The sequence below is a fragment of the Tenrec ecaudatus genome, chromosome 12, assembly GCF_050624435.1.
Source record: "Tenrec ecaudatus isolate mTenEca1 chromosome 12, mTenEca1.hap1, whole genome shotgun sequence".
Taxonomy (NCBI): Eukaryota; Metazoa; Chordata; class Mammalia; order Afrosoricida; family Tenrecidae; genus Tenrec; species Tenrec ecaudatus.
Genome location: NC_134541.1, coordinates 84,094,801 through 84,118,122, shown reverse-complemented (window position 1 = coordinate 84,118,122; position 23,322 = coordinate 84,094,801). Strand labels below are relative to the sequence as shown.

General features: G+C 44.5%; 1 protein-coding gene across 3 annotated transcripts; it reads left to right on the top strand.

Annotated features, from left to right (window-relative positions):
* The first annotated feature begins 5,537 nt into the window (after positions 1 to 5,537).
* Positions 5,538 to 21,119, top strand: CXCL12 (C-X-C motif chemokine ligand 12). 3 transcript variants are annotated; one of them, XM_075564225.1, is made up of 4 exons: positions 5,538 to 5,801; positions 9,783 to 9,900; positions 12,315 to 12,401; positions 16,386 to 17,842. In XM_075564225.1, the coding sequence occupies exons 1-4, from the start codon at positions 5,741 to 5,743 to the stop codon at positions 16,555 to 16,557; spliced, it is 438 nt and encodes a 145-aa protein (XP_075420340.1). In that variant the 5' UTR covers positions 5,538 to 5,740; the 3' UTR covers positions 16,558 to 17,842. The 3 variants fall into 3 exon arrangements, with proteins under 3 accessions (XP_075420340.1, XP_075420341.1, XP_075420342.1); XM_075564226.1 differs by lacking the exon at positions 16,386 to 17,842 and adding an exon at positions 15,090 to 16,378 and having other exon boundaries at positions 5,547 to 5,801; XM_075564227.1 differs by lacking the exon at positions 16,386 to 17,842 and adding an exon at positions 17,850 to 21,119 and having other exon boundaries at positions 5,561 to 5,801.
* Positions 21,120 to 23,322: the final 2,203 nt, after the last annotated feature.

Genomic DNA, 23,322 nt, shown 5'->3' with positions numbered 1-23,322 from the left:
TCATTAGGTGCATGACTTCTTTGAGCTTTGTCTTCTGCTCCCCCTGCTTTTTCATTGAGGACACAGGGGCTGGTTGTTGTTCACATTTTGTTTTAGAGGATCTTGTCACCATCATCCAGAGTCAAAGAGCACTGGGCTCTCTTTTGGGGGACTTGTATGAGTGCTTCTATGAGCTACCTACAGTTAGCTACCCTGGGGGAATCAGCCTACTGCTGTATCTTCCTGTGGTTCCACTCTTACCCCGGCCAACCAGTATTCCATTATTTGGAATGTGAGTTAGATAGTCCTCTCATGGGACACTGGTCGGGTGGTTGTGGGCCCACGAAGATGCCATTTCAGTGGCTGATCTCCCAGGAAGCCATAGTGGTGTATCTCGCAGGGATTTGAGCACCTTGGATGGCATGTGCTGTTTCCCTCTACAGCTGGAGTGCTGTGGTGGGTAGGTGAGTGTACCCTCCTTGGTTTAGAGCACTGTAGGTGGCAGGCAGGGTTACCCTAGTTGGATCAATCACTGTGGAGGTTGGGCGGATTTTCCTAGAGAAATGTGGAACACTACAAATGGTGGACAGGTGTTCTCCTGGTCATTTGTAGGGCTTTAGGGTATAGACAAAGAGTTCCCCCAGCCATTTGAATGGGAGATCCTCCAGCTGCTTGGGGTGTAGTGGTGGAGGGTGGGCATGATTTCCCCAGGTGTGTGTAAAGCCAACAAGTGAGGGCAGGAGCTCCCCCAACTGGGTCATCAGAGTCGCCCCAGGTGGAGGGGAGTGCCTGGAGCCTGGTAGTGGCTTGTAAAAGGAAAGAGAGGGAGAAGAGAAGAAAAAGGAGGAAAGGATAAAACTGAGACAAGAGGAAAAATAAAAAAAACAAACAAACACACACACACACAAAGCAAAGACAAAACAAAAACAAAGGGTCAAAGAAAACAACAAAAAGAAAAGCTGAATCTGCTGAGACTGTGGTGGAAATGAGTGGATAGAAGATGAAAAAAGAAGAAAGGGCAAAAGAAGAAGAAGAAGCGAAATAAGAAGAAAAGATAGAGGAATCAAAACAAATAGATATAGAGATAGCTGAGTCCAGTGCCATGCTGTGTGTAGCACTGCTTTGTGTCGTGTGTAGAACTTCCACCTGGGGCAGGCTGGAGCTCTCCCCACTGTCTGGGCAGAGTTGTCCTAGGTAGAGGGTAGGGGACTGGAAGCAAGCAGTGGCATGTGGAAGGAAAGAGAGGAAGAGGTGAGAAATAGAAAAAGAGAGAACAAATAAAGAAATAAATTAAAAGAAAAGAAAGAGAAAGAAGGTGAAAATACTTGCAAAACTATGCTAAGACTGACTGCGGTGGGAAAGAGAGAAGGAAAAACAAAGAGTAAAGAGATAGCTGATCCTTGATCACCTGAACATGGGGCCAGAGTGGTTTAAACCCTGCCCCCAAGGTGGCAGGTTGGTGCATCCTTTTAGTGTAGGGTCCTAATCGTTCCTGGGTCGAAGTGCTCTAGTTCGCATGATCACTGTAGAGGTCAAACAGGTGTTTCCTCAGCAACCTGGACCACTGTAAGGGCTGTCACAGCTGCCTTGTGTAGTGTGCAGCACTCCCACACAGTTCCCCTGCTGATTAGGCGGAGTTGCTGTAGGTAGAGGTTATTGACCCAGAAGCCAGCAGAGGTGTGTGAAAGGAAAGAGAGGAAAAGAAAGAAAAAGAAAGAAAAGAGGAAAAAAACCAAACAAAACTGGACCCACTGAAACGGATAGTGATGGGAAAGATAGAAGGGAGAGAGAAGAAAGAGAGAAGAAAAAGAATAATAAGGACAGAGCTGAGACCTGATCGCCTGACCGTGGGGCTGAAGGCGTTCCAACCCTGCCTCTTGGTAGCAGGGTCGTGTACCTGCTTGGTGTAGGGTCCCACAGTTGCTGGGCAGAATTATCCTCAAAGGCAAGATCACAATGGAGGTCAGCAGTGGTTCTCACAGCGGTGTTGAGTGCTGGAGATCACCAGTATAACAGCACTGCAGCAGGTGGGGGAAAGGGGAGTTCCCTCAGCTGTGTGTAAGAACCCTAGACAGGCAGGACTTCCCCAGCTGCGTGTAGGATCACTGACGGTGGATAGTAGCTCCCCCTGTTGGGCTTGTGGAGTTGCCCTGGCTTGTGCCAATACCACTGATGCCCCAGTAGCTCAGAGGGGTTTTGTTTGCTTGTTTGTTTCTTTCTTTTACCCCTGGCCAGCTGGAATTGAATTAAATTAAATTTTCCCCCTGGCTATGGGCTTTGGGTTTGTGCTCAGTGAGATATTCTGAAACTCAGGCTTTCTCCAGGGCCTCTTTTTTAATGTTGAAAGCCTCCAAGCTCTGTAGCTAACTTCTGGCATTCATTAGCACTGACTCCCTTATTATGCTAATGTATGTTTAAGTACTTGTTCTGTCAGTTTGTCTTGGAGTTAAACAATGAGCCTGGGATGTGCAGTTTTTACTGAGAAGATATTTCTACTCTTTTTTTATATTGGGCTTATGGAGTGTCCTGATTTTGGGGCTGTCATGCTGACCCATAGGGGAGGAAATCTAGCTTATCGGTGAGGTTGTTTTCTTCTCGGCCAACTGGAACTGAAATAGCCTATGGCTACCCGCTTGTGCTCTGCCTCCCTGTGATCTGACACAGGTAAATTTCCTGATGTCTTTTCAATTGCTCCAAATCTATGGTTAACCATGCTGACCTGACCACTAGGCTACAAGTGCTATCAGCGTGGGGAGCCTGGGGAAATAGGCCCTGGCAGAGGCTCATTCTGGATCCCACGAGCCCAGCACAACGAAACTAGGGCATTTCAGCATGTTCTCAGTTTGCTTTGTCAGTGAATTAAAAAAAACAAACAAAAAAAACAGGGGTCAGGACAGACCCTAGTACCCTGATTCTAATTTTAGGACTCTGCTTCCCAGTTTCCTTCACCTTACCTTTTACTTTTCTGGTCTGCAGCAGCAGCTCTGGGAGGGTAAATCTAGCTGAATGCCCTATTTGGTTGTTTTGTTTTTATGAAGGAATGGAGAAGTGGACAGTGATGGGTTCCACAATAATGACTGTCTTAGGGACATCAGGGTGTGCCTACTAACTGGAGGTTAAGCAACCTGGAGGACACATCTGGCAATGAGCAGAGTTCCCATCAGCACAGCCCTGCCAGGGGTCCAACCCACAGGGGAATTTCCCCAGAGGCTCCTTGGGGCTGCTAGAATAGAACTTCTGCCCTGCCTATCTACCTTGGGCAAAAAGGAAGCAGAAAGATCCTTTGGTGTTTGCTTTGTCCAGCCTTGCTGTCCAGGTTCCCAGTGGCTCCCGCTGGTCTCTGGACTCCAGCTCCAGGACTCATCCCACTTCCTTGGTCAATGGTTTAAGGTCAAGTCCACAGCAGCTTTTCCTGGCTTGGTGGTAAATTCCCAGGGGCGGAACTATCAGCCACCAGAAACTTAGAGCAGGGTCAAGGGACAGAGACGGCAATTCTCTACCTGCTGTCCACCAGAGGGCACCGGAGGCCAACCACAGCACTGGCCTGATTTGAGTGGCATGATTCTCTGCTCCTGGTTTTCTTAAGAGTAGGAGAGGAAAGGATTGTCTTTATCACTAAATTGTTAGTTCTTTAATAGCAGGGACCAGCTCAGAAGGGGTCCAGGTTCTGCATCCAGGGCACAGGATGAATGAATGAATGGATGGATGGATGGATGGTGATGAATGGCACCTCAATGATGAATCAATGAATGAATGATCACAGGTCCTTGTGGCCCTCCATGGTGCAGTTGAATAGGCACCAACGTGGTTTTGGAAATCAGAGAGAGAGAGAGAGAGAGAGAGAGGTCAATTATTCCCTTCAGCCAGAGTCTCTGGCAAACTACTGCTGCCCATCTCTCCAATCCCACCCACTAGGCCCCAGCTACAGCCACTGAACCCACCCACACCAGGAGGTTCCTGCTCCTTTCAAAGCATGTCTCCTCCCAGATTCCTCAGGAACCCAGAGCTTAGTACCTGTCTTCTCAGTCTTCCACACAAAGGAAACAAGGATGGTGTAGACACAATCTTGTTTACTGGCCATGATGCAAAGGGCAAGAAAGGGTGAACTGTGTGGCCTGTGATCACCAATGCCACTCAGCCATGGGGTGCTTCCCCCAACCTGTGCCTCTAGGCTGCTTGCCTGTGCCCCTGACCTGCTAGGCTCCCACCCACTGGGGATGACACAAGTGGAGCTCAGTGGCCTTCTAGAAGGACTGAGACTTGCAAGGCAGGCAGCTGAGAGTACCAAGAATGTCCCTGGCCTGGAAAGGTCAGTGGCAGAAAGGGGATCGATTTCCTGTTCTGGTAATTTTGGGGTGAGGGAGGAAATGTTGAGCATTATAAACTCATTTCTAGTTTCCATGTATTGAGTATTGACTATGTATTACATAGATATTGAACATTTCTGCTGGGGATTTTATTCTATTCTGGCAGTTTCAAATGCAGGCTGGGGCCTAGGGTCAGTCATTTCACAAGTGAGAAAGCAGGAGTATAAAGAACGAATTAAATTCAGATTTCCTTAGCTCCAACTGGTGAACCCTCTCAGTAGCACAATACCTATTTCAGAGCTTCCATAAGGCAGGTGGGAAACTGAGGTTCAGCTAATAACAAATGGTGTTCATTTGGAATCAGAGTTTCTATGGAAGTAAAGACCCAAACCCAACCCATTGCCATCAGCTGACTCAGATGCATAATGTACCTGTGGGTCAGAAGATAACCTTTGGGTATCTTTACAGAAGCAGACAGCCTAGTTTTTTTTCTCTTGCGGAATGGTTGGTGGTTTCAAACTGCTGAGTTAGCAGCTATGTAACACACTATGCCACAGAGAATCCTTGAATGTTATTATCAGTGTCCTTCTTTTCGACACGTTTCCAGTTCTGTGAGCAGAAAACCTGGAGAAACAGGCCACTCTTTGACTACTTTAGGATGCCCCCAGTGCAGTAGGCCCTCAACTCTGGGTGTGACTCAGTTTTTATTGGTTCTCATTGGTGTCGAGTACTAAAGCAATAGGACTCAAGCCTCACTTTGTGGATTGGGTCTTTCCATCTGCATACCAAACCAAAGTACAAACTTGAGTTTATTCCAACCCATATGACAGAGGCGAGCTGTCCACAGTGTTTCAAAGGCTGTCAACCTTATGCGAACGAAGGAACCTAGTTGACTCAGTGGTTAAAGCGCTGAACTGCTAGCCAAAAGCTTAGTGGTTCTAACCAACCAGAAGTTCAGAGGGAGAAAGAGGTGACAGCAGTCGGCTTCCTTAAGGGTTGACAACCTTGGAAAATCCTATAGAGGCAGTCATACTCCATCCTTACGGGTTAGGGATGAGTCGGAATCTACCCCATATCAGTGGGATTAATCTTTCCGGCCGCCGGTTAGCAATTGAACACTTAACCACGGTGACAGTCTCTCTGCCTCTACAGGACAGGCCCATAGGACAGAGAGCCCTACAGGGCCGAGAAAGTGAAAGAGGAGCGCAGCGCGCGCGCCCGCTGGGAGGCCGCTGTGGACGCACCACAGGCTCCCAGGCTGGGCCAGGAAAGGCAAGCGCCCACCACCCGCCGCGGTCAGTAGGTTCACGCCCCGCCCCTCGGCGCTCGCCCCGCCCCGCCACGCCGTCGCTCCCCTCTAAAGCCCCTGGCCAACCGCTCCAGTCGCCGCACTTTCACTCTCCATCAGCTGTGTCCAACGGGCCCTGTTCCATCGGTCCCCGGCCGCCTGCGCCATGGACACCAAAGCCGTCGCCGTTCTGGCCCTCGTGCTGGCCCTGCTCTTCCTCAGCGACGGTGAGTGCCCTCGGCGGCGGAGGCGCTCCGGCTTCTGCGGGGGCCGGGGCTTGCTTGCCCGCTCCCGCGCCCAAACTCATTTAGTGGCGGCTTTGCGCCTGGAAGGAGGCTCCGCACTTAACCAGGCGCTCTCCGTTGGCAAGCTGCGTTCCGTTTTGCTCGCTTATAGCCCCTCCTGTGTTCTCCAGGGTTTGCATTCTGCAGCTGTGCCTCGGGGTCCGGAAGCACCCGCGCGCTGCAGAGCAAGGGTGGGCTGGGGTGCTTCGTGGGGAGCACACTGGGAGCTGGGGGTGGGGTGCCGTGCTGGAAGCCCGGACGCTGGTTTCCAATGGCGCGGTGCCTGAGATGTGATCCGGCGGTGAGTGGAGAAGAGAGGGTTCCGTAAAGCCCAGCTAAGGGCATGAGGTACTGGACCCTGTGTGCTGCGCGGCAGCCCGTCCACGCGAGACCATCCCTTTCTGTCTCGCACCGGCCCTTGGCTCCAAGCCTGGCGCAGCCAGACCACACTGCACAGCTGTCAGGTTTGCGCAACTGCCCCAGCCGCCCTTCTGCACAGCCCTTGGGTTCCCTTCCCCCTCCTGGCCTTCCCAGGTCAAGTTTGAGAGAGGCCTAGGAGCCCTGTGGGTCCGAACACCCCAGCCCAGCCCCCAAACCCACCTGCAAGCTGGAGCCATTGTCACTGGGCCCAGCTCTCTGCCTGCCTGAGGAACATTGCAACAAAGTTCAACCACCAAGGCTCTGGGCCACTGGGAGGTGGTATCCAGTTTCACTGGGAGAGGGGCAAGGCTTTCTTTCCTTTTCTTGATGCTGAAGAGAAATCTCGCTGCCCTATCTAAGGACGCTACTGCTGCAAACCAAAATAAACCATTGCCTCTGAGCCCTAAACAAAACCATGTCTAGCGGGCCTTTTCTCAGCTGCTAAGTTTCTTTTAAAAACAGAAAAACAAACAAAGCAAACGGTTGAAAGACATTTTGAGTTCTCTTGGTACAGCGGCCTTCTGTGCAGCGCTTCCAAATGCTGAACTGATTCGGGGCCAGAGATCTTGCCCCTCTGACCTGGCAGGACACAGACTGGAAACAGTCCTAGGTCGGGCAAGGAGTAGGCAGGAGGGGCTGTGAAAACCCAGGTGATGCCTGGCTGTCCAGCAAGGTCTCCCTAAATACGTAGGAAATTGTTTTCCTGAACTGAAAAGAAACCCAAATTGAAGGCAAAACGGAATTTTCCTAGTTAAAGGACTCTACACTGACTCCCTCTTGCACCCCAAAAGCCGTGGGTACTCTGCTTTGGGCACTGACAATTGTGGGATCTGGCAAGGGTTACTGTGGCAGTGCCCTCCAGATAAATGGTGGCCACATGTCTGGTTCTCTTTAAATGCACCCTCCACAAAGCTACTAGCAAAGGGTTATTGCAGGGCCTATTCCCTGGAGGGTATGTAGTACCCAGGCCCAAGGCCCACTGGGGTGTCCTCTGAAAAGTTGTAGAGCAGTCATTTTCCCATACACAACGTTTATGTGCTCAGCCTGGCTTAACCTCCCTTCAGTTTTGCCTTTACCTCCTGGAGAAGTCTTAATGGCACAGTGTGTTAAGCACTGAGCTGCCACCTACTCTACAGGGAGGAAGATGAAGTAGTTTGATTCTGTAAATATCTACAATACTGGAAATCCTCTGAGGCAGTTCCACATTGTCCCATAGGGCTATTAGAACCAGAATCAACTCAATGGTAATGGATAATGGGAAGCTCCTGTGTTCTACATCCAGTCGCTTCCCAAAGTTATCATGCAGACTCAGGCTAGGCTCCTGCTCTCCCCCCATTGTCTGCCCTGACCAAGCTCCTGGGCCCTTCGTTACCCTAGACTTTCCTGGGTTCAATCCAGGAGTCAGCCACATTTCCAGGCCTTGCTGGAAGGGGTTGGTGGGTGGGGGCAGGGCAGGAAGGCTCTCTGGGAACAGCTTTGGGAACCAGTTATGGAAGGTGCATAAGGGTCAGGAGAGTGAAGTTCCTCTGAATCCAGTCAAGCATCTTGACTACATTGACTAAAATCCAAAAAGGTTGGAAAAGACAATAATATTGACAGAAAGCTGGAGGAAACGATACTAGGTGGACACAGCACCAAGTTTGTTTTTTGATAAGAGCACCTATGCACTCTGTTCTTTAAACAAAAAACAAAAACATTGAAATTCTCCCACTTGACTGAAACAAATGGGTCCTGGCAGCAGGAATACAAACTGCTTTGGAAGGAACTGGATAATCCCTGTGGTGACGAAGAGGGAAAGAACACAGCCTGTTTGAGCTGGGAGTGGTCTCTGATTTCTAGCCTGATCTCAGACTGCTGCTTTCTGACACCAGAGAGTAGCAGAGCTCAAGGTTGTTCTGTGGTTGGGATCCTTCCTTGCTTCACCTCTGGGTCCTTGCCAACTTCAGCTCAGGGAAGAACTGTGTAAAATGCAGGGAAACCCTGGGGTAAAATACTCACAAAGAGGGGAGACTTGGAAAGATGACTCCTTGATTACCCGGGACTGGCCCCAGCCAGCAGCCTGGTTGCTTTCCCAGGTGATCTGGTTACACTGTAGTCCTGACTTCCCCTGAAGGGCCTCTCCTGCAGTTGCTAGAAGCTGGGCCCCACTAGTGACTTGCTCTTAGTGTTTCCCAGACCGGATTCACTGAGCACATTGAAATGGTCTTTCTCCTGGTTTTCACTGTAGCTTTGGTCCTGTAGGACAGGACAGTCTGTTTTTCTCCTGATTTGGAGGCTAAATGTATTGCTGTCTGTAGCATCCATTAACTGAAATCAGCCATTACAAAAAGGTAAGTCCTTCACTCTCATTGATCTGAGTGGCTTCCCAAATGCACAAAACTTAAGAACTTGAGGCTTCTGAGAGAGGGTTGTAAACTATCTGGACTAAATATGCGCAGACACACATTTAATCCCTGATGAAAGGATCAGTAAATTTAAGTAATTTGGGGAATTAAACAGGCTCTATATCAAATTGCAATATCCTAGCCCCCAGGTCTTGCAATGCTTGACCCAAAGGATGATTGGTGAGTTTTGCTGGAGCCCTTGCTAATTTGCACTAATGGGTGTCAATTATGGCATTTTGCAAATTGGTGAATTGGCAAACAAAGGTTTTAATAAAATCCAAGGGATTGCAGACAGCATCCGGGCACAAAAGAAAGCCACATTTGACTGGAGCCTGACTAATCTACCTGCCTTTGAGAAAGTGATAGGGGGAAAGTGGGTTCTCTGCCTGCCCTCTAGGCTACTGGCAGGCTTAGGAAGAAAACTAGAAGGAAGAGCTGCAAGTGGGGGAGGGTAGCATTCCTGGGAGCTACAGTGGATCTCTCCCCAGTTGTAATTATCCAGGAGGAAGAAGAGAAAGAGGGGTAAGAGATTGGATGGGGTCTCCTCTTTGCCCCTCCTCTGAGAGTAAATATCTTTCCCACTTGTTCCTAGAAGAATTAATTTTGCAAAATAAAACTGGGAAGCTAAGTACCTTTGAGGAGCCCTGGTGACATAGGGTTATGAGTTGGAGTGCTAACTGCAAAGTCAGCAGTTTGAAACCACCAGCTGTTCTGAGGGAGAAAGATAGGGTTTTGGTGGAAGCAATTGTACAATTATGCTTGATGTAATTGAATAGTGGATTGTTATAATATCTCTAAGACTTCCAATAAAATGTAAGAAGTACCTTTGACTAAACTAAAACCTGCTATAATTACTGCTTTTTTCCCATTTAATTACTGCTTTTTTCTCGTGATACTTTAAAAGTTGTCTTCTTCCTTTAATCTCCAACCCTATCCAGTACCCCGAGGAACTTTAATCTCCCTACTCTGTACAATCTAGTTTCATCCCAGAAGGTACCTGCCCAAGCAGTTGGTCTTTTCAAGAAAGTGTGTTTAATTCATCAGAACCAGCCCTTCCTGAGTCTCCAAAGCTTGACAGGATAACAAGGTTTTGTTTTTGTTTTCTTATTAACTCTTCTAGGGAAACCTGTCAGCCTGAGCTACAGATGCCCATGCCGTTTCTTTGAGAGTCACATTGCCAGAGCCAATGTCAAGCATCTCAAAATTCTCAACACTCCAAACTGTGCCCTTCAGATTGTGTAAGTCTTTTTTCTTAATGTTTCTTTGAATTAGGAAAATATACACAACAAAACCATGGCCAATATAAAAATTTCCACATACACTCATACCTTTCAGTGACATTAATTACATTGTTCAAGCTGTGTAACCAGTTTTGCTGTTCCACCACAATTAACATAAAATCCTAACATCCCTTAAGCAAAAACTCCCTCTTTCTCCTTCCTTCCACCCCCTGGTAGCCACTAATAAACTTTGATTTCTATATATTTTCATATGTCATGTTAATGAAATCATATAGTATATGGTCTTGTGAGCAATTTCACTCAGTATTTGTGTTTTCAAGATTAATCCATGTGATAGCATGTATCAGGGTTGTGTTTCTCATTATGGATGAGTAATATACATTGTGAAAACCTTGAATATCATTTGTTAGAGATGCTGAATCTAATGGGTGTATTGACATGTAATTCACAGAGCTATTAAGTATATAGAAATGTTATCTGCATTTTGGCATCTTTGAACTTGGCATGATTATACCCCAAACAAAACTGGCTGCCATACAGTTTGCCCTGACTCATGGTGACCCCATGTGTTGTAGGGCAGAACTTCACTCCATAGAGTTTTTATCTTTAGGAAATAGACCACCACACTTTTCTTCCAAGGTGCCTCTGAGTGTATTTGAACCTTCAACCTCTTTGCTAGTAGCCAAGCACTGAAACATTTGTGCCACTAGAGATTCTTGGCATACTTAGAGAATGCTGTTACCAATGAGACTAGGAAGCATTCCATGTAGTGAGTGCATGGGGCCAACTTGATGGCAATTAATGACAGCAGTATTATTGCTAGGAGTACTTATAGGAGTTTCAAAAGCCATTGTTGCCCTTGGCAACTGGCCACACTCATAGGGAAAATCTTTGGACTTCTTCTCAAGGCTTTCTTCCTCTAGCACAGACTGACAGCACAGCTGGATGCCTGGATGCATCTGTACTAAAGAAATCATAGACTTTCTCAAACTTCTGCCCCAAACCACTGCCTAAGACAACCATTTGCTAGTAATGGCTATATGTTTTCCAGGCTGTTTCAGGCTTTGGGGGCTCTAACTCAGGGCTTTGAATTGGTGTGAAGCAGGGTAGTTGTGACCAATGAAGCAATATCAGAAAAGATCCTACATTTAAATTTTTTTGCGTGTGAAATGGATAATAATAGAACAGGAAAAAATGACAGGTTGAACTCCTGTAATGTGAGGCTTGGAAATGGAAAGTTTAGTGAGCCATTGCAGAAACTTGATTGGGAGATTGGATTATTGCCATGACAATAAAGAGTAATGCATATCCAAAGCTAAGAAGTTAGCCACCATCTTTGAGCGGGCACTGTTTTTACATACTCTCGTGTTTAAGAGGCAGATTAAGTTTCTAACAGGGCATTGACCCAGTATTTTCCCATTCCAGTTACTGTTTCAGTTTACCCACACTTTACAAATTCATTTACATTCCAGTTTTACTTGGTAGGCCATGATTGAACTGGGAAGAACAAATTCAAAGCCATGCTCTAAATCAACCCTTTCTGATGTAACAAAACCTTACAAGGTATAAATTCAGTTCATCTTTAACCATGGAGTGGAATGTCATCATCTGTAACTCTCTTAACTGTGTATTTTCAAATACCACAAGAGTTTTGTTTTTGATTGCAAGTGTTAACATTTGATTTTCATTTGCATGGGAAACAAAATTGACCAAAATCACACATAAATGAAACATGCAATGTCTCGTCTGGGGCATAGGATGCTGCAAGCAGGGCAAAGTGAAAGCCACACGTAGCTGCTCATTTGGGTGGACTCTGCCCATGTGTTTGCACATACAGGATAAACAACAGACAAGGATATGTGTGTCCAGCAATGCAAAAGGCTGAGGGCTCTTTGTTTCCTGGAGATGTCTCCATTCTAAAAACTGAAGCACTCCGAGTGGGCTATGGAATTAGCAGATGAAAGGAGAGCTACAACTTTCTGAAGTTTTCCTTTCTTTCATCTGCTAATTCCTCCATGTGCCCTCCAAAGCCCCTTAGTATGTGGCCACACCTTTGTGAACATCCAGTCTCTTCTTCTTTATCATTTTTGCATATTGTACAGCTGCAATTTCTCTTTACTTGCGAAAACCCTCTTCTGCCTTCAAGACCCAGTTTGAAGGTTTCCTTACATGAATTCTCCCTGGACATCCCTGTAAGGCCTTTTCACTTTTGCTGTGTCTCTGCCATGATGCTTACCACATTATTATTATTGTGACTTTCCAATAGACCCTGAGTGCCTCAAGAACCCTAGAAAATGGAACCCTTGGCATTGGCAAGAGGTGGAAAATGCATGTCCAATGAGAAGATCCGCAAGTTGTGGCTTTGCCTTATTCTGCTCACCTATGTACTATTGCCTCTTTTGTTTTCGCAGGGCACGGTTGAAGAACAACAATAGACAAGTTTGCATTGATCCAAAGTTAAAATGGATTCAGGAATACCTGGAGAAAGCTTTAAACAAGTAAGCACAACAGCCAAAAGGACTTTCCACTAGATCCACTTGAGGAGAATTAAAATCATATGAAAATCAAAAAGGCAAAGGTGTGGGGGAAGGTCTGAATTGTAAGGACCAGGTGTGCCTGTGGGATAAAACACTGATCTGGGAACGGGCTTGAGTTTTGCCCTTTGTTGAAACACCTGTGTCTATAGTACAGTATTGCAGCTTGTATCCATGCAGTTTATATCCATGCAGCTTGTGTCCATCTATATTCCATTCTCTTGTACATAGGATCCTTTTTAACTAAGATTTCTCTAAGATATTGTACTACAAAATCATTAATTAGTCAGATTTCTCATGATAATCATTCATACTCATTTTTTAAAATCACTGATTACTCAAAATCTCTTTTGGAGCTTGTATTCTTTTTACATGGAGAGTCTCTGAGCACAGTCAGATGACAATCAAACCAACTCAACCCACTGCCACTAAGTCAATTCCAATTCAATAGTCAGGACTCATTATAACCCTATAGGGCAGAGCAGAACTGCCTCTTTGGATTGCCAGGACTATAAATCTTTAAGGGAGCAGAAAGCCTCATCTTTCTTCCACAAATTAACTGGTGGGTTGAACCTGCTGGCCTTGAGATTAGCAGCTCAACAAGCCACCCACTCCATCAGCAGGGCTCCAACAGTCAAACTAGTTGCTCAAAAATGTGACAGACACGGAATGCTGAAGAAAGAGTGGTTGGCCACTCCTGAAGGGGCACCCCTTCTGGAATTGTTCCTATGTAGTCAGATGAGGCAAACGCATTTAGTCTCCTTCCTTTATCAAGTCCAATGATTGAATCTGTGACTCTTTTGCATAAGGTCCTAACATTGAGAACTGCGCTCAGAGAACCTTTCCTTGTCATCCCTTTGCCACCCCTTACCCAAAGAGCTTCTGCTTCTTATTTCTCACTACTGCTTCTAATTTCTATACCCTGAACAATTACCACACTGGCAAAGAGGAGATAAGATCATGAGTCTCACCCATGATCACTCTCCTTTCTTTGTCTACCCATCCTCTGTGGGCCCTCTGTGAGATCCTTCTGGGTCTTCTCTTAGAATGGCAGTGAGGTCTTGTGCCTACTTTAGCATAGAAGACAAGTCTTTGCAGAACAAAATGTAATTTGAATTCGAAAATTTGCTTTGAAAAATTTGACTTCTGTGAATGCCTTTGGTAGATTGTCTCTGTATGCTATGGAGGCCTCATAAATTCTGACATTTCTGAAATCAGAAGTGAAAAATAAACAAGTAAATAAATATACAACAGGTTTCTCAGGTTCCAATGAGAAATACTGGCAAGATGAAATATTTGTGCATAAATGGAGTTCACAGATGGTCCTAGTGGTATTTGTAACTTTGGGGAAGACATTTCTCTTTAAAAGTATATATTTTTGTGAACATTTTTTCTTTTGAAAACATGTACTTCAAAATATATTTATATTCCTACAATTCATATATTTGAAGAGAAGCCATATGAATGCCAGAATGTTATGTTTCTCTATTACCTGAGACGACTGGCAATTTGTAAAGATATATACATAAAATGTGAATGCAGATGTATAATGTTAGTCATGGTATATTTTTTCACTTGTATTAAAATTGTATCCAATATGTCCTGATATGCACTAGCAATAAAATGCTAACTGTTTGATGATATAAACCTCCTACTGTATGTGGGAATTTATTGACCTGACATGGCCTCATCAATTTGTAGAAATGGAGCTCATCTACACCTCTGAATGTTATAAAAACGAAAGCTGGCCTGCTAATCAGGTGTCATATATCCTTTTGGTCAAGGACTAGAGCTTTTCTGATGAGCACATTAGATTTTTGCTCAAGTTTTTGTGACTCACCCACCACAGTGGAACTGGCAGTGCTGGTTATCTGAAGAATAATGTTTGATTCACTAATCCCTCTTCCCCTTCCTTTTCTTTGGTTCTCCTAACATCCCATGTAATCCCCGAAGACTCAGCCTTAGTAATATTCAGCTTTCACATTTTCCCATGTAAAAATCTGATGACTGCCATGGTTCATGTCCAGTTTTCATAGGAACGAGTGACTTCACCCCATAAATCACTAAATACAATTCAGCTTGATTCATTTTAATATGACAACCACGAGTCAAATGCTCTAATAAGATTCTGCTAACCACCTCTATCCCTTGCTCTCTAGAGCAATCTCAGTCTTTCCCAGGAGGTAGCCATGCAGTCATCCAGGAAGGAGGAGGTGGGATCAGGTTGTCTTCTTTCTCCTGTCCTAGCTGGCTATATGGCTGAACCTCGGGTTTTCTTCAATCTGCAATATGGAGGTTATTTTCAGAAAAAGAAGACAGTTCAACACTGCATTGAGAAGGCTGGCTCTTTAGAAGGAATACCTGCTTGACAAGATGGGTGGTTGGGACAGAAAGCCTAGTCTAGGCCAGTCTTAGTGCAGTGTTTTAGGAGCAGAAGAACATAGCAGGAACCATTGCAGGGTCTGATGGGTAAATTGCAGTAATTAGTTCATGGTGTGTGATGGATGTCCAGTTAACTTTTTTTAATTGGGGAATTTTCTTGAACAAATTACTGATACACAGTGTCTTGGGTCCAGGGTTAAACCTTTTGCAGACTGAGAGGAACTCTTGTTTATTTCTACATTGTTAATGGTTCTACTGATTTTATCTAAGGGGGCGCAGAGAAGAAAAAGTGGGGAAAAAAGAAAAGATAGGAAAAAAGAAGCGACAGAAGAAGAGAAAGGCTGCTCAGAAAAGGAAAAACTAGTTATCTGCCACACCGAGATGGACTACAGTGTGCTCTGCTCTTGTCTCTCCAGGCGCTTGTAAATTGGCCCCAACCAACCTTCCCCAGTGACCACTTACCTTTTGGGGCAGGTGCTCAAATTTCCTTGGTGGGAGCACGCTCATGGCCACCTGGCTGGTATACTTATGAGCTTTCTGATCTGCTAAATTGTGAAGAAAGTACTTATACAGAGATGGGAATGAAATCTAGGACACAGAGGCTGCAGCTGGCTCATGAATGTCTAGAATGACCCACAATATACTGAGGAGGCGGTATCTGGGCTCTCATACAACACCAGGAACTTGCAGTTTGTATTCTAGTGCCCAATGTGAAGGCTATCTCACTTCCTTGTAGGTGTCACTGCTTTCAGAGTCTGAGTGGTACCAGTACCATTGTAGGCATAATGTACTTAGTCCTAAGCATCTGGCCTTAGCTTTCTCAATATCTGTCTCTACCAGGCCCTCCCTCGCGTTTCCATGATTTCAGGGGACAGCATGCTAACGCTACTTCTCTGTATGACTGTGTCCACCTCCCAGCATGAACTTAATGAGTCTGCTAGTAGTGAACAGGATTGTGACCTGAGATTGATTTGAGAGCAAATGTGGAAATGTTTCTCAGGGAGTCTTTCTTCTTAGCAAGTCTTGCAGATTATTTAACACAGATTCCCTGTGTTGGGAGGGTCTCTAAGACTGTGTGCAATAGGCTCCAAACTCAGTTGCCTCAGGTCTTTACCCCTCACTGTTGGGAAACAACTACCTAAAGTGAAGGCCATTTAAGTTCTAGGATGCACCTCCATGCCTGTGGATTTATGCTTGAGAGTGAGATTTTTGACAAGCTTCTCTGATTTGTGTGGCAGCCCCTGTACTGAAAAATGAGAGGGGCTCAATGGGAAAGAGAGTCTCAGACTTCAGCCATGCTTTCAAAAGACCTTTTAAATTACTTGACTCTTTCTCCTACCTCCCACTAAGCATATGGTTACCCCTATACCCTGAGCCCTTGATCCTAATTGTGCTAAATGGTTAAGAAGATACAGTGATTGGGGGAGGATGCAGAGGGATGTCAGGAGCAACTAAATCATTAAGTTGCTGACCTGAGATTCAGGTTCTATGGTGTGCATCCCTTCCTGTTCTGTATGCACTGCTATGGCTACAACGTTAGGCACTTAAAGAACTTTTCTTCACTAGAAAAGTGCTCAAGGCACTGCACCCACTGCAGGGCATTGGTTCCTGCTACCATCTTTCTGATCCAGCTAGCTCTCCACGTTGTGCCCCTCGTATCAACTTGGTGCCTGTGATTGGACCCCATGCATGGAGAGGTACGGAGCTCTGCAGGCCCTCTTTTCCTCATCCACCCTAATGGTTGTCCCAACATCTCCTATGGGAGGCAGCTGAATTTTTGCCCCATGGGCCTAGCCTTGGGTAGTCTTAAATTTACAAAATAGCCCAGGAGGAGGATAATATCCATATTTCCCAGCCACCCTCAATTTTGCCTCAGTTTTTCACTCTTCAGACAGAACAAGCAGCATTGCTCTGTGCCTTGAATAAGGTGGCTGGTCCATCTTGGGAGCACTGTACTGAGTAAACGGTTTACCCTCGAGCCACAGTGGCTGAATTTATGTTATCCTGAGGTGACAAATTGAGCATATTCCACTAGTTTGGGAGCCATGCTGTGAGGACAATCGGGCGGCCTCAGGGGAAGAGATGCAGTGAAGTTCCCACTCTGTTTGTCATGATTATCCTAACCATGGCCAGCCTCTGGGGACTCACTGCATCTTGACCAGTGGCTTGCAAAATTAAAAAATTATGAGTGCCTCAATATCACTGAACTGATCAGGGTTGTGCTAAAATCAAAACCTGATTGGATATTAAACCTGAACATGCCACCTGAGGCAAGATAGAACATAATCCTGTCATGGTGTCTTGTGGGACTTCCTATTCTTCCAGGATGCTGGACTGCTTGGTGAGGCTTGGTGACAGTGACTCACATCATCTAAAACATGACTATAGATTTTGGTGGTGGGAAGCAATTAGAAGTCTCTTTTTTATGGGAGACTTTCAGAAACTCAGCTCACAGAGCTAAACAAACCAAGCTCTAGGATGCAAGACTATCCAGGATAGAAGCCCAGCAGCGCACTGGCCTCTCAGTTTGCTGTAAGTATTGGTTTCTGTGGCTACTTATATAATTTCTTATGGTAGTGGAAATTTTCAATCCCAGTTTTTTTTCAAAAAATGTACTGTATATATATTGTAAGTCATTGTCTCTCTGTCTTGTTATTTGATGTGAGTTGTCACAATGTTATCTTCATGCTGTCCTTTGTAGCCCACTCTATAAGCTTGCTGTGTCCATGTCTTTGCTTTTCCTACCTTAATCCCATTCTTCTCTCTGCTTCGGCAGTGGCCTTTTCTTCCTATTGCCCTTCCATTCTGTTCTGAAGGGCCTGCAAATGGAGAAGCCTGGCATGCAGTCTTGAAGTACTTTAATGTGGGGGGGGGGGGGTAATCATGTGGCTTCTCTGGCAGCTGCTTTTGCTGTAACAGGAGGCTCCACCATCTCTGATGTGGCGGCTGTATCCTGCGGACCCTGGAGGAAGGCATGTTTGCTGGTTGATTTGCGCCTTAATGGTGTTTCACTCTGTTCTTTATTAACAGGAGGTTCAAGATGTGAGAGGTGCAGGTTGAGTAAGACGCCTGCGGAAACTTTACAGTGGGAGCCCAGGTCTGAAAACCAGTATTAGGAAAAACCAGTTCAGCAGCTTTCCCTTACTGCCCAATTCAAGACTATCTGCAATGGCAAGGGCTTCATTTTGCACCATTTGCCTTACTTTCACATTTGATTATGTAGCCAAAATATATGGTTTTATTTAGTGTGATTATTATATGTCATTGGTGACAGATAGATACTTAGAATAAGGCTAAGTTTTACTTGCTTTATGATAATGTTTCCTCCGTGAAGCCCCTAGTCTGACCAGGGCTTTTTGAGTTTTCTATCTCTATGTGTGGGCTATACCCAGCAGAATGATCAGCCTACCGGGAGCCTTTCCAATATTTGTCACCCATTAGAATGGAGAGACACCATCAGCTGGGTAAACCTTAGCGAAAGCTGCCTTGTGCTGCACGGAATAGTGGGAGGTTAGAATATTGCAGGTGATCCTTGAAGCTCGTCCCTTTCTCCAAATGAAAGCTGAGGTCTGACAGAGCGTTCCTGAGTTGAGGCAGGAGTGTGAGGGCAGGAACAGGGTAAGAAGCACCCTCACTGTCATCTGCAGCCCATCATCTTCTTCTCATCATTTTCTCTCTCTCACCCATCATCATGTGTCTTCAAGACTGTCTCCGTGACCCTGGAAAAGGACTCTCCCACAACCTGAGTTCTCATTTACATTGAGCACCAAGAAGCAAATCAAAATGTCTTGTCTTACAGAAAACACTGTACATCTATGTTTTGTTTGGAAAATTGTTCATTGTCCAATCCTGTGTTTTTGTTTGAAACCCAAGTTCCATCCCTGACCTCTTTCTTGGGGAGGTGTTGTTGAATGTTCTTTATATGCAAAGGCTGGGAGTCAGGAGATGCCCTGAGGGCCCTTTAACTGTTGTCTGAATTAAGGGTATAATTGTTTGAGATTGAACTGCTTTGGTGTCCCCACTGATTAAAAACCACCCTGGATCAACAGAGCCTTTGGTTGACCTTTGAGGCTGCTGACCCTCAATGCTTACATAGTTGTTGATGTTTTAAAACTAGAGTTATCTGTCTCCATTGCTCCATGCCCAGCAATATTTTGGGAATGAAAAGAATTCTTAATTAAATTATTTGGCATATATCTCATAAAAGACTCAGTCTTGGTTCTTAACCCCTGTTTCCAATGAAAATAGAACCTCATTTTTCACTATCTGAAAATTCCATATTTAACCCTCCAAAAGCTCTCTGGACTTACTCGGATGCCATGTAATCTATGTCTAGGAGGACTGCTCTGTCATGTCCTCTAAGAAAATGATTCAAGAAATTCATTTGAAAGTCTTAAATTTAGAGGTTTTGGGTTTTAGTTTTGAGTGAGGGCAGTTTATAGAGTTGCATTAAATCTTTAATTTTTAAAGAGGTTAAAATGTAGGCATTTCAGAATTTAAAGTTTTGATTTGGTTTTTAATTTGATATCACTGATACTGTACTCCTTTTAAAAAAGGATTCCAGAGAAATTGTAAAAGTCAGGGAAGTGGGAAAAACAAGGAAATTTATCAGCTGACAACACACTGTACATACATTACATGTAGAAAATAAGTTACAGTGAAATAATTTTGACTTGTATGCATTTTTAAGGTTCTTATGGAGCCCCGAGGAAACAGAGGTTAATGTGCTTGGCTGCTGACCTAAAAGTCTGTGATTCCAACCCACCAGGAGCTCATGTGAGGAAGATGCCTCAGCCTGCTTCCATAAATGTTTTCAGCTTTGGAAACCCTATGGGGCAGTTCTACTCTATCCTACAGGGTTGCTATGAGTTGGACTGGCCAGTAGTAAAATTTTGGGTTTGGTGGGGTTATTAGCTAGCATGTATTAGATTTCCCTATAAATGTTACTTTTAATTGGATCATCATGATAGAAATTAAATCCATCAACAAAAATTCATGTCCTTAAATCAATGGATACATTGAAAAAATAGAGTAAAAAAGGCCTTTACTAGTTAAAAGGAGTACAGAGCTGATTTCAAGACCCTATTTTGAAATGGCCTGGTCACTACAGTGCTCTTGAGTTACATATGAGATGATTGGGTTTGCAGTCAAAGGTCATTTTCTAGGTAATCCAAGATTTTAAAAAATCCATCATAGGGTATCTTTCCCTGAAATCTACTTACCAAGACTCAATACCACTAAAGTTCTTGCTCTGAGGAAACAAACAAAATACATAAATAACACCAGATGCCATACAGTTCATTCTGATTTATGGGGGCCCCTTAGGTAACGTGACCATAAATCTTGAAAGCCTTTAAGAATCAATTCTGTTTCTCCTTCCTGTGGAGGCTAAGAATAGAAACTGCTGGGAAAATGATTTGTAAAACAATTCTTCTACCCCAAAGCTGGCTCCGTAATGGAGACCATCCTACTAAAGTAAATTTGCATTTAAATACGCATTTGCAAAGGAAAAGGTGCTCCTAATCTCCCTTTGGCTTTAAAATACTAGTCAAGTGCAACTGTGAATGTTGACTTGGTATAGTCAGGCTTTCCTTTGTGGTCCCTTTGTTGCCTCTGGCTCTCATCACTCCCAGGGTGCTTCTCCACTACCAGCCTTTGCATAGGTTGTAGGACTGGGACTGGGGCTCAAAGACATGCTGTGTGTGAAATCTGAATCTGTACCATGTCTTGTTTGCACTGTTGTCTGTCTCTCCCTTAGCTAGCTGCTGAGACACCAGCAAGGAGGCTTCAGCCAGGACCAGTGGGTCTGAATAGCACAAAGTTAGTTTTCCAATGTAAAATCCAGAGAGCCTTCGAAGCCTCTTTATCCATTCTGATTTGACCCTTGCATGGTGTCAGTTTCTGACCACAGTAACTGGGTGTTACTTAACTGAGTGTGCACCCTTTACGCACCCACACTGTTTCTGAGGGATCCCTGGGCCTGGGAAATCCTCCCTAGGAACCTCCAAATTTAAGCAGACCACTGATAGAGTTAAATGATAAAGCCACATTGAGCACTTATTTTCCTGTGACCTTGCTGGACTCTCAGTCTTTGTGTAGTGATGGGTTCAGTGTTCAATATGATAAACACTGTTTTTTGTATTGTTTAAAATGCATCTCCCAGATAATGTGAAATGGTCCAGGAGAAGGCAGCTTCCAATATACAGTGCTTCCCCCCCCCCTTCTTTTTAAGAAAATAGTAATAACTTTTTAAAACAATTTTTACTATGAAGTCATATCAATTAAATATGTATATGCATTTAAAAGTTTCATAATAAATGTATTCAAATAAGCCAATGGTTTGAAATTATTTGTTTGGAATTCTTTACACTTCTTTTCTCTCAAATCCAACATGCAAGGGTTGTGTAATTCTAGCTGCTGATGGTTCGTGGAATGTACTAATCACGTGGAGGAGTTCTGGTGGTATGATCCACTGCACCCAAAACACCAGTCCATTGTTCCTTAACCAGGGAAAAGTACTCCTAATTCTCTGAATGTCCTTGGTTTGTTAGATATCTTTCCCACGATAAGCTAATCCTATATCCCACTTAAAGTAAACTGGTCTTCTCCCCCAGAAGAGATGTTGCTGCTCAAGGGTACCAAGTATTCATACACAAGCTGTTTGAAAGGTAGCTTCTACTCTGGAGGGTTTCTCAGGCTTGGTGAGACATACAAATCAACCTTTTCACACATTCTACCATATCTCATTAGTGTTGGAAAGGAGAATGTAGTGCCAAAGCCCCAGTTATCTGTGTTCAGAGTATTGTATCTTGCCCATGTCCCCCTATGCCTAGCAACTTACATTTCTTAAAGAGTAATTGTGATCCATGGGTGCCAGGTTGAAGGCAGGCTAAAGGGAAAATGGATAGAGTAGGTCCTGACAAGAGGCGGAGGCAATGTGGCATCTTGGAAAGAGTATGAGTTATTAGTAAACTGGAACCTGAATTTTGGTTCTATTTCTACTTGCCATAAGATTAGCAATACATCACACATGTCAGTGTCCACAGCTATAATTAAAGCTGAATATCATCAAGTGTTATGATGACAAATAGGGAGAATATGTATGAAGACATCTGGTTATTCTCGATAGAGGCAGCATATGAGCCACATGTCTCTTGTACTGACACTCTGAACCCAAACCAGAGTGACTGGCATTGAGTCAATTCTGACTCAATAACAATATGGACAGAATGTAACTGCCCTGTGGGTTTTGGAGGTTGTAAATATGTATATTAGCAGAATGACTCATCTTTCCCTTCAGTGTCACTAGATCAAATACTACTCAAAACTAGAAGAGACTCTAAAACTTGAGTACAACCTTTTCCATTGACAATCGGGGAAAGCTTCTTATTTGGGGCCTCTGTGGTGTTGTTTCCTGCTATTCTGGGGCCAGGAATTAATATCAGTTGACATTAAAATATCGAAAGTACCTGTGCCCTAGTATGCGTTACACTAACCACTTTGTCAACAACAGCTACCATGTCGAGACATGGACAGAGTTGTATGGACACTGGTGAACAAGAAGGCCACTCTGATTTCACAGTCAACAGATGGGGGAAACGGATAATTAAATGAGTATTTCCATAAAGTAAGTTCAAGACAGGCCACACTGTATAATTTATGGATAAGTGAGGTCTTAAGATCAGTTGGAGATGAGACCTGATAAGTAGATTGTCTTTGGTTGGGTAGTTTCTTAAGCCCTATAATTAAATTAGGTGATATCCTTATTTAATTTAGGGAAAGGATTCTAATATAGTAGACAATGGGAGCTGGATTTTAGCCCTCTCCCTTCTTTTGAATGAACACTTAGACAGGGTACAAGCTGAACAAAGAGAGCTAAGAGGGACTGTGCCACTTGAATGAATGAGGTCATAATAGCCTAAATGCAATATACCTCTCAGCTCAACAGATCAGATGGCATATAGATACTTGTGTATAATTCCTTTTCCTCTCCAGCACAGGTGAGGTGCATGATGGGCCTATCCCAAGTATCCAGAGGTGTGAATCAGACACCATTAGGATCCTACTGCTTGGATCCACAACCAATGCTCAGGGAAGCAGCAGTCAAGAGATCAAAAGAGGGGTTGCATTGGGTAAATCTGCTGCACAGACTCTTTGTAGTACTGAGAGGCAGGGTATAACTATGAAGGCTAAAGTTTACCTAACCCAAGCCATAGTATTGTTATTTGCCTCATATTCTTGTGAAAGTAGAACAGTGTAAAGGAAGATTGAAGAAGAATTGATGTGTTTGAATGGTGTTGTTGGTGAAGAATACTGAAAGTGCCATGAATTGCTAAAAAGACAAAGTGGAAGAAGTATGGACAGACTGCTCCTTAGAGGCAAGGATGGTCAGACACTGTCTTACCTTTTTTGGGCATGTGACCAGGAGAGCCCAGTCTCTGGAGAATGGGGGCATCATGCTTAGTAAAGTAGGAGGACAATGAAAGAAAAAAAGGCCCTCAAG

Bases quoted from the DNA above. Each gene is read 5' to 3' on its own strand.
- CXCL12 (XM_075564225.1), top strand. From the start codon at position 5,741: ATGGACACCAAAGCCGTCGCCGTTCTGGCCCTCGTGCTGGCCCTGCTC. The intron at 5,802-9,782 runs GTGAGTGCCCTC...TAACTCTTCTAG, and splicing joins CCTGCTCTTCCTCAGCGACG to GGAAACCTGTCAGCCTGAGC. The intron at 9,901-12,314 runs GTAAGTCTTTTT...TTGTTTTCGCAG, and splicing joins AACTGTGCCCTTCAGATTGT to GGCACGGTTGAAGAACAACA.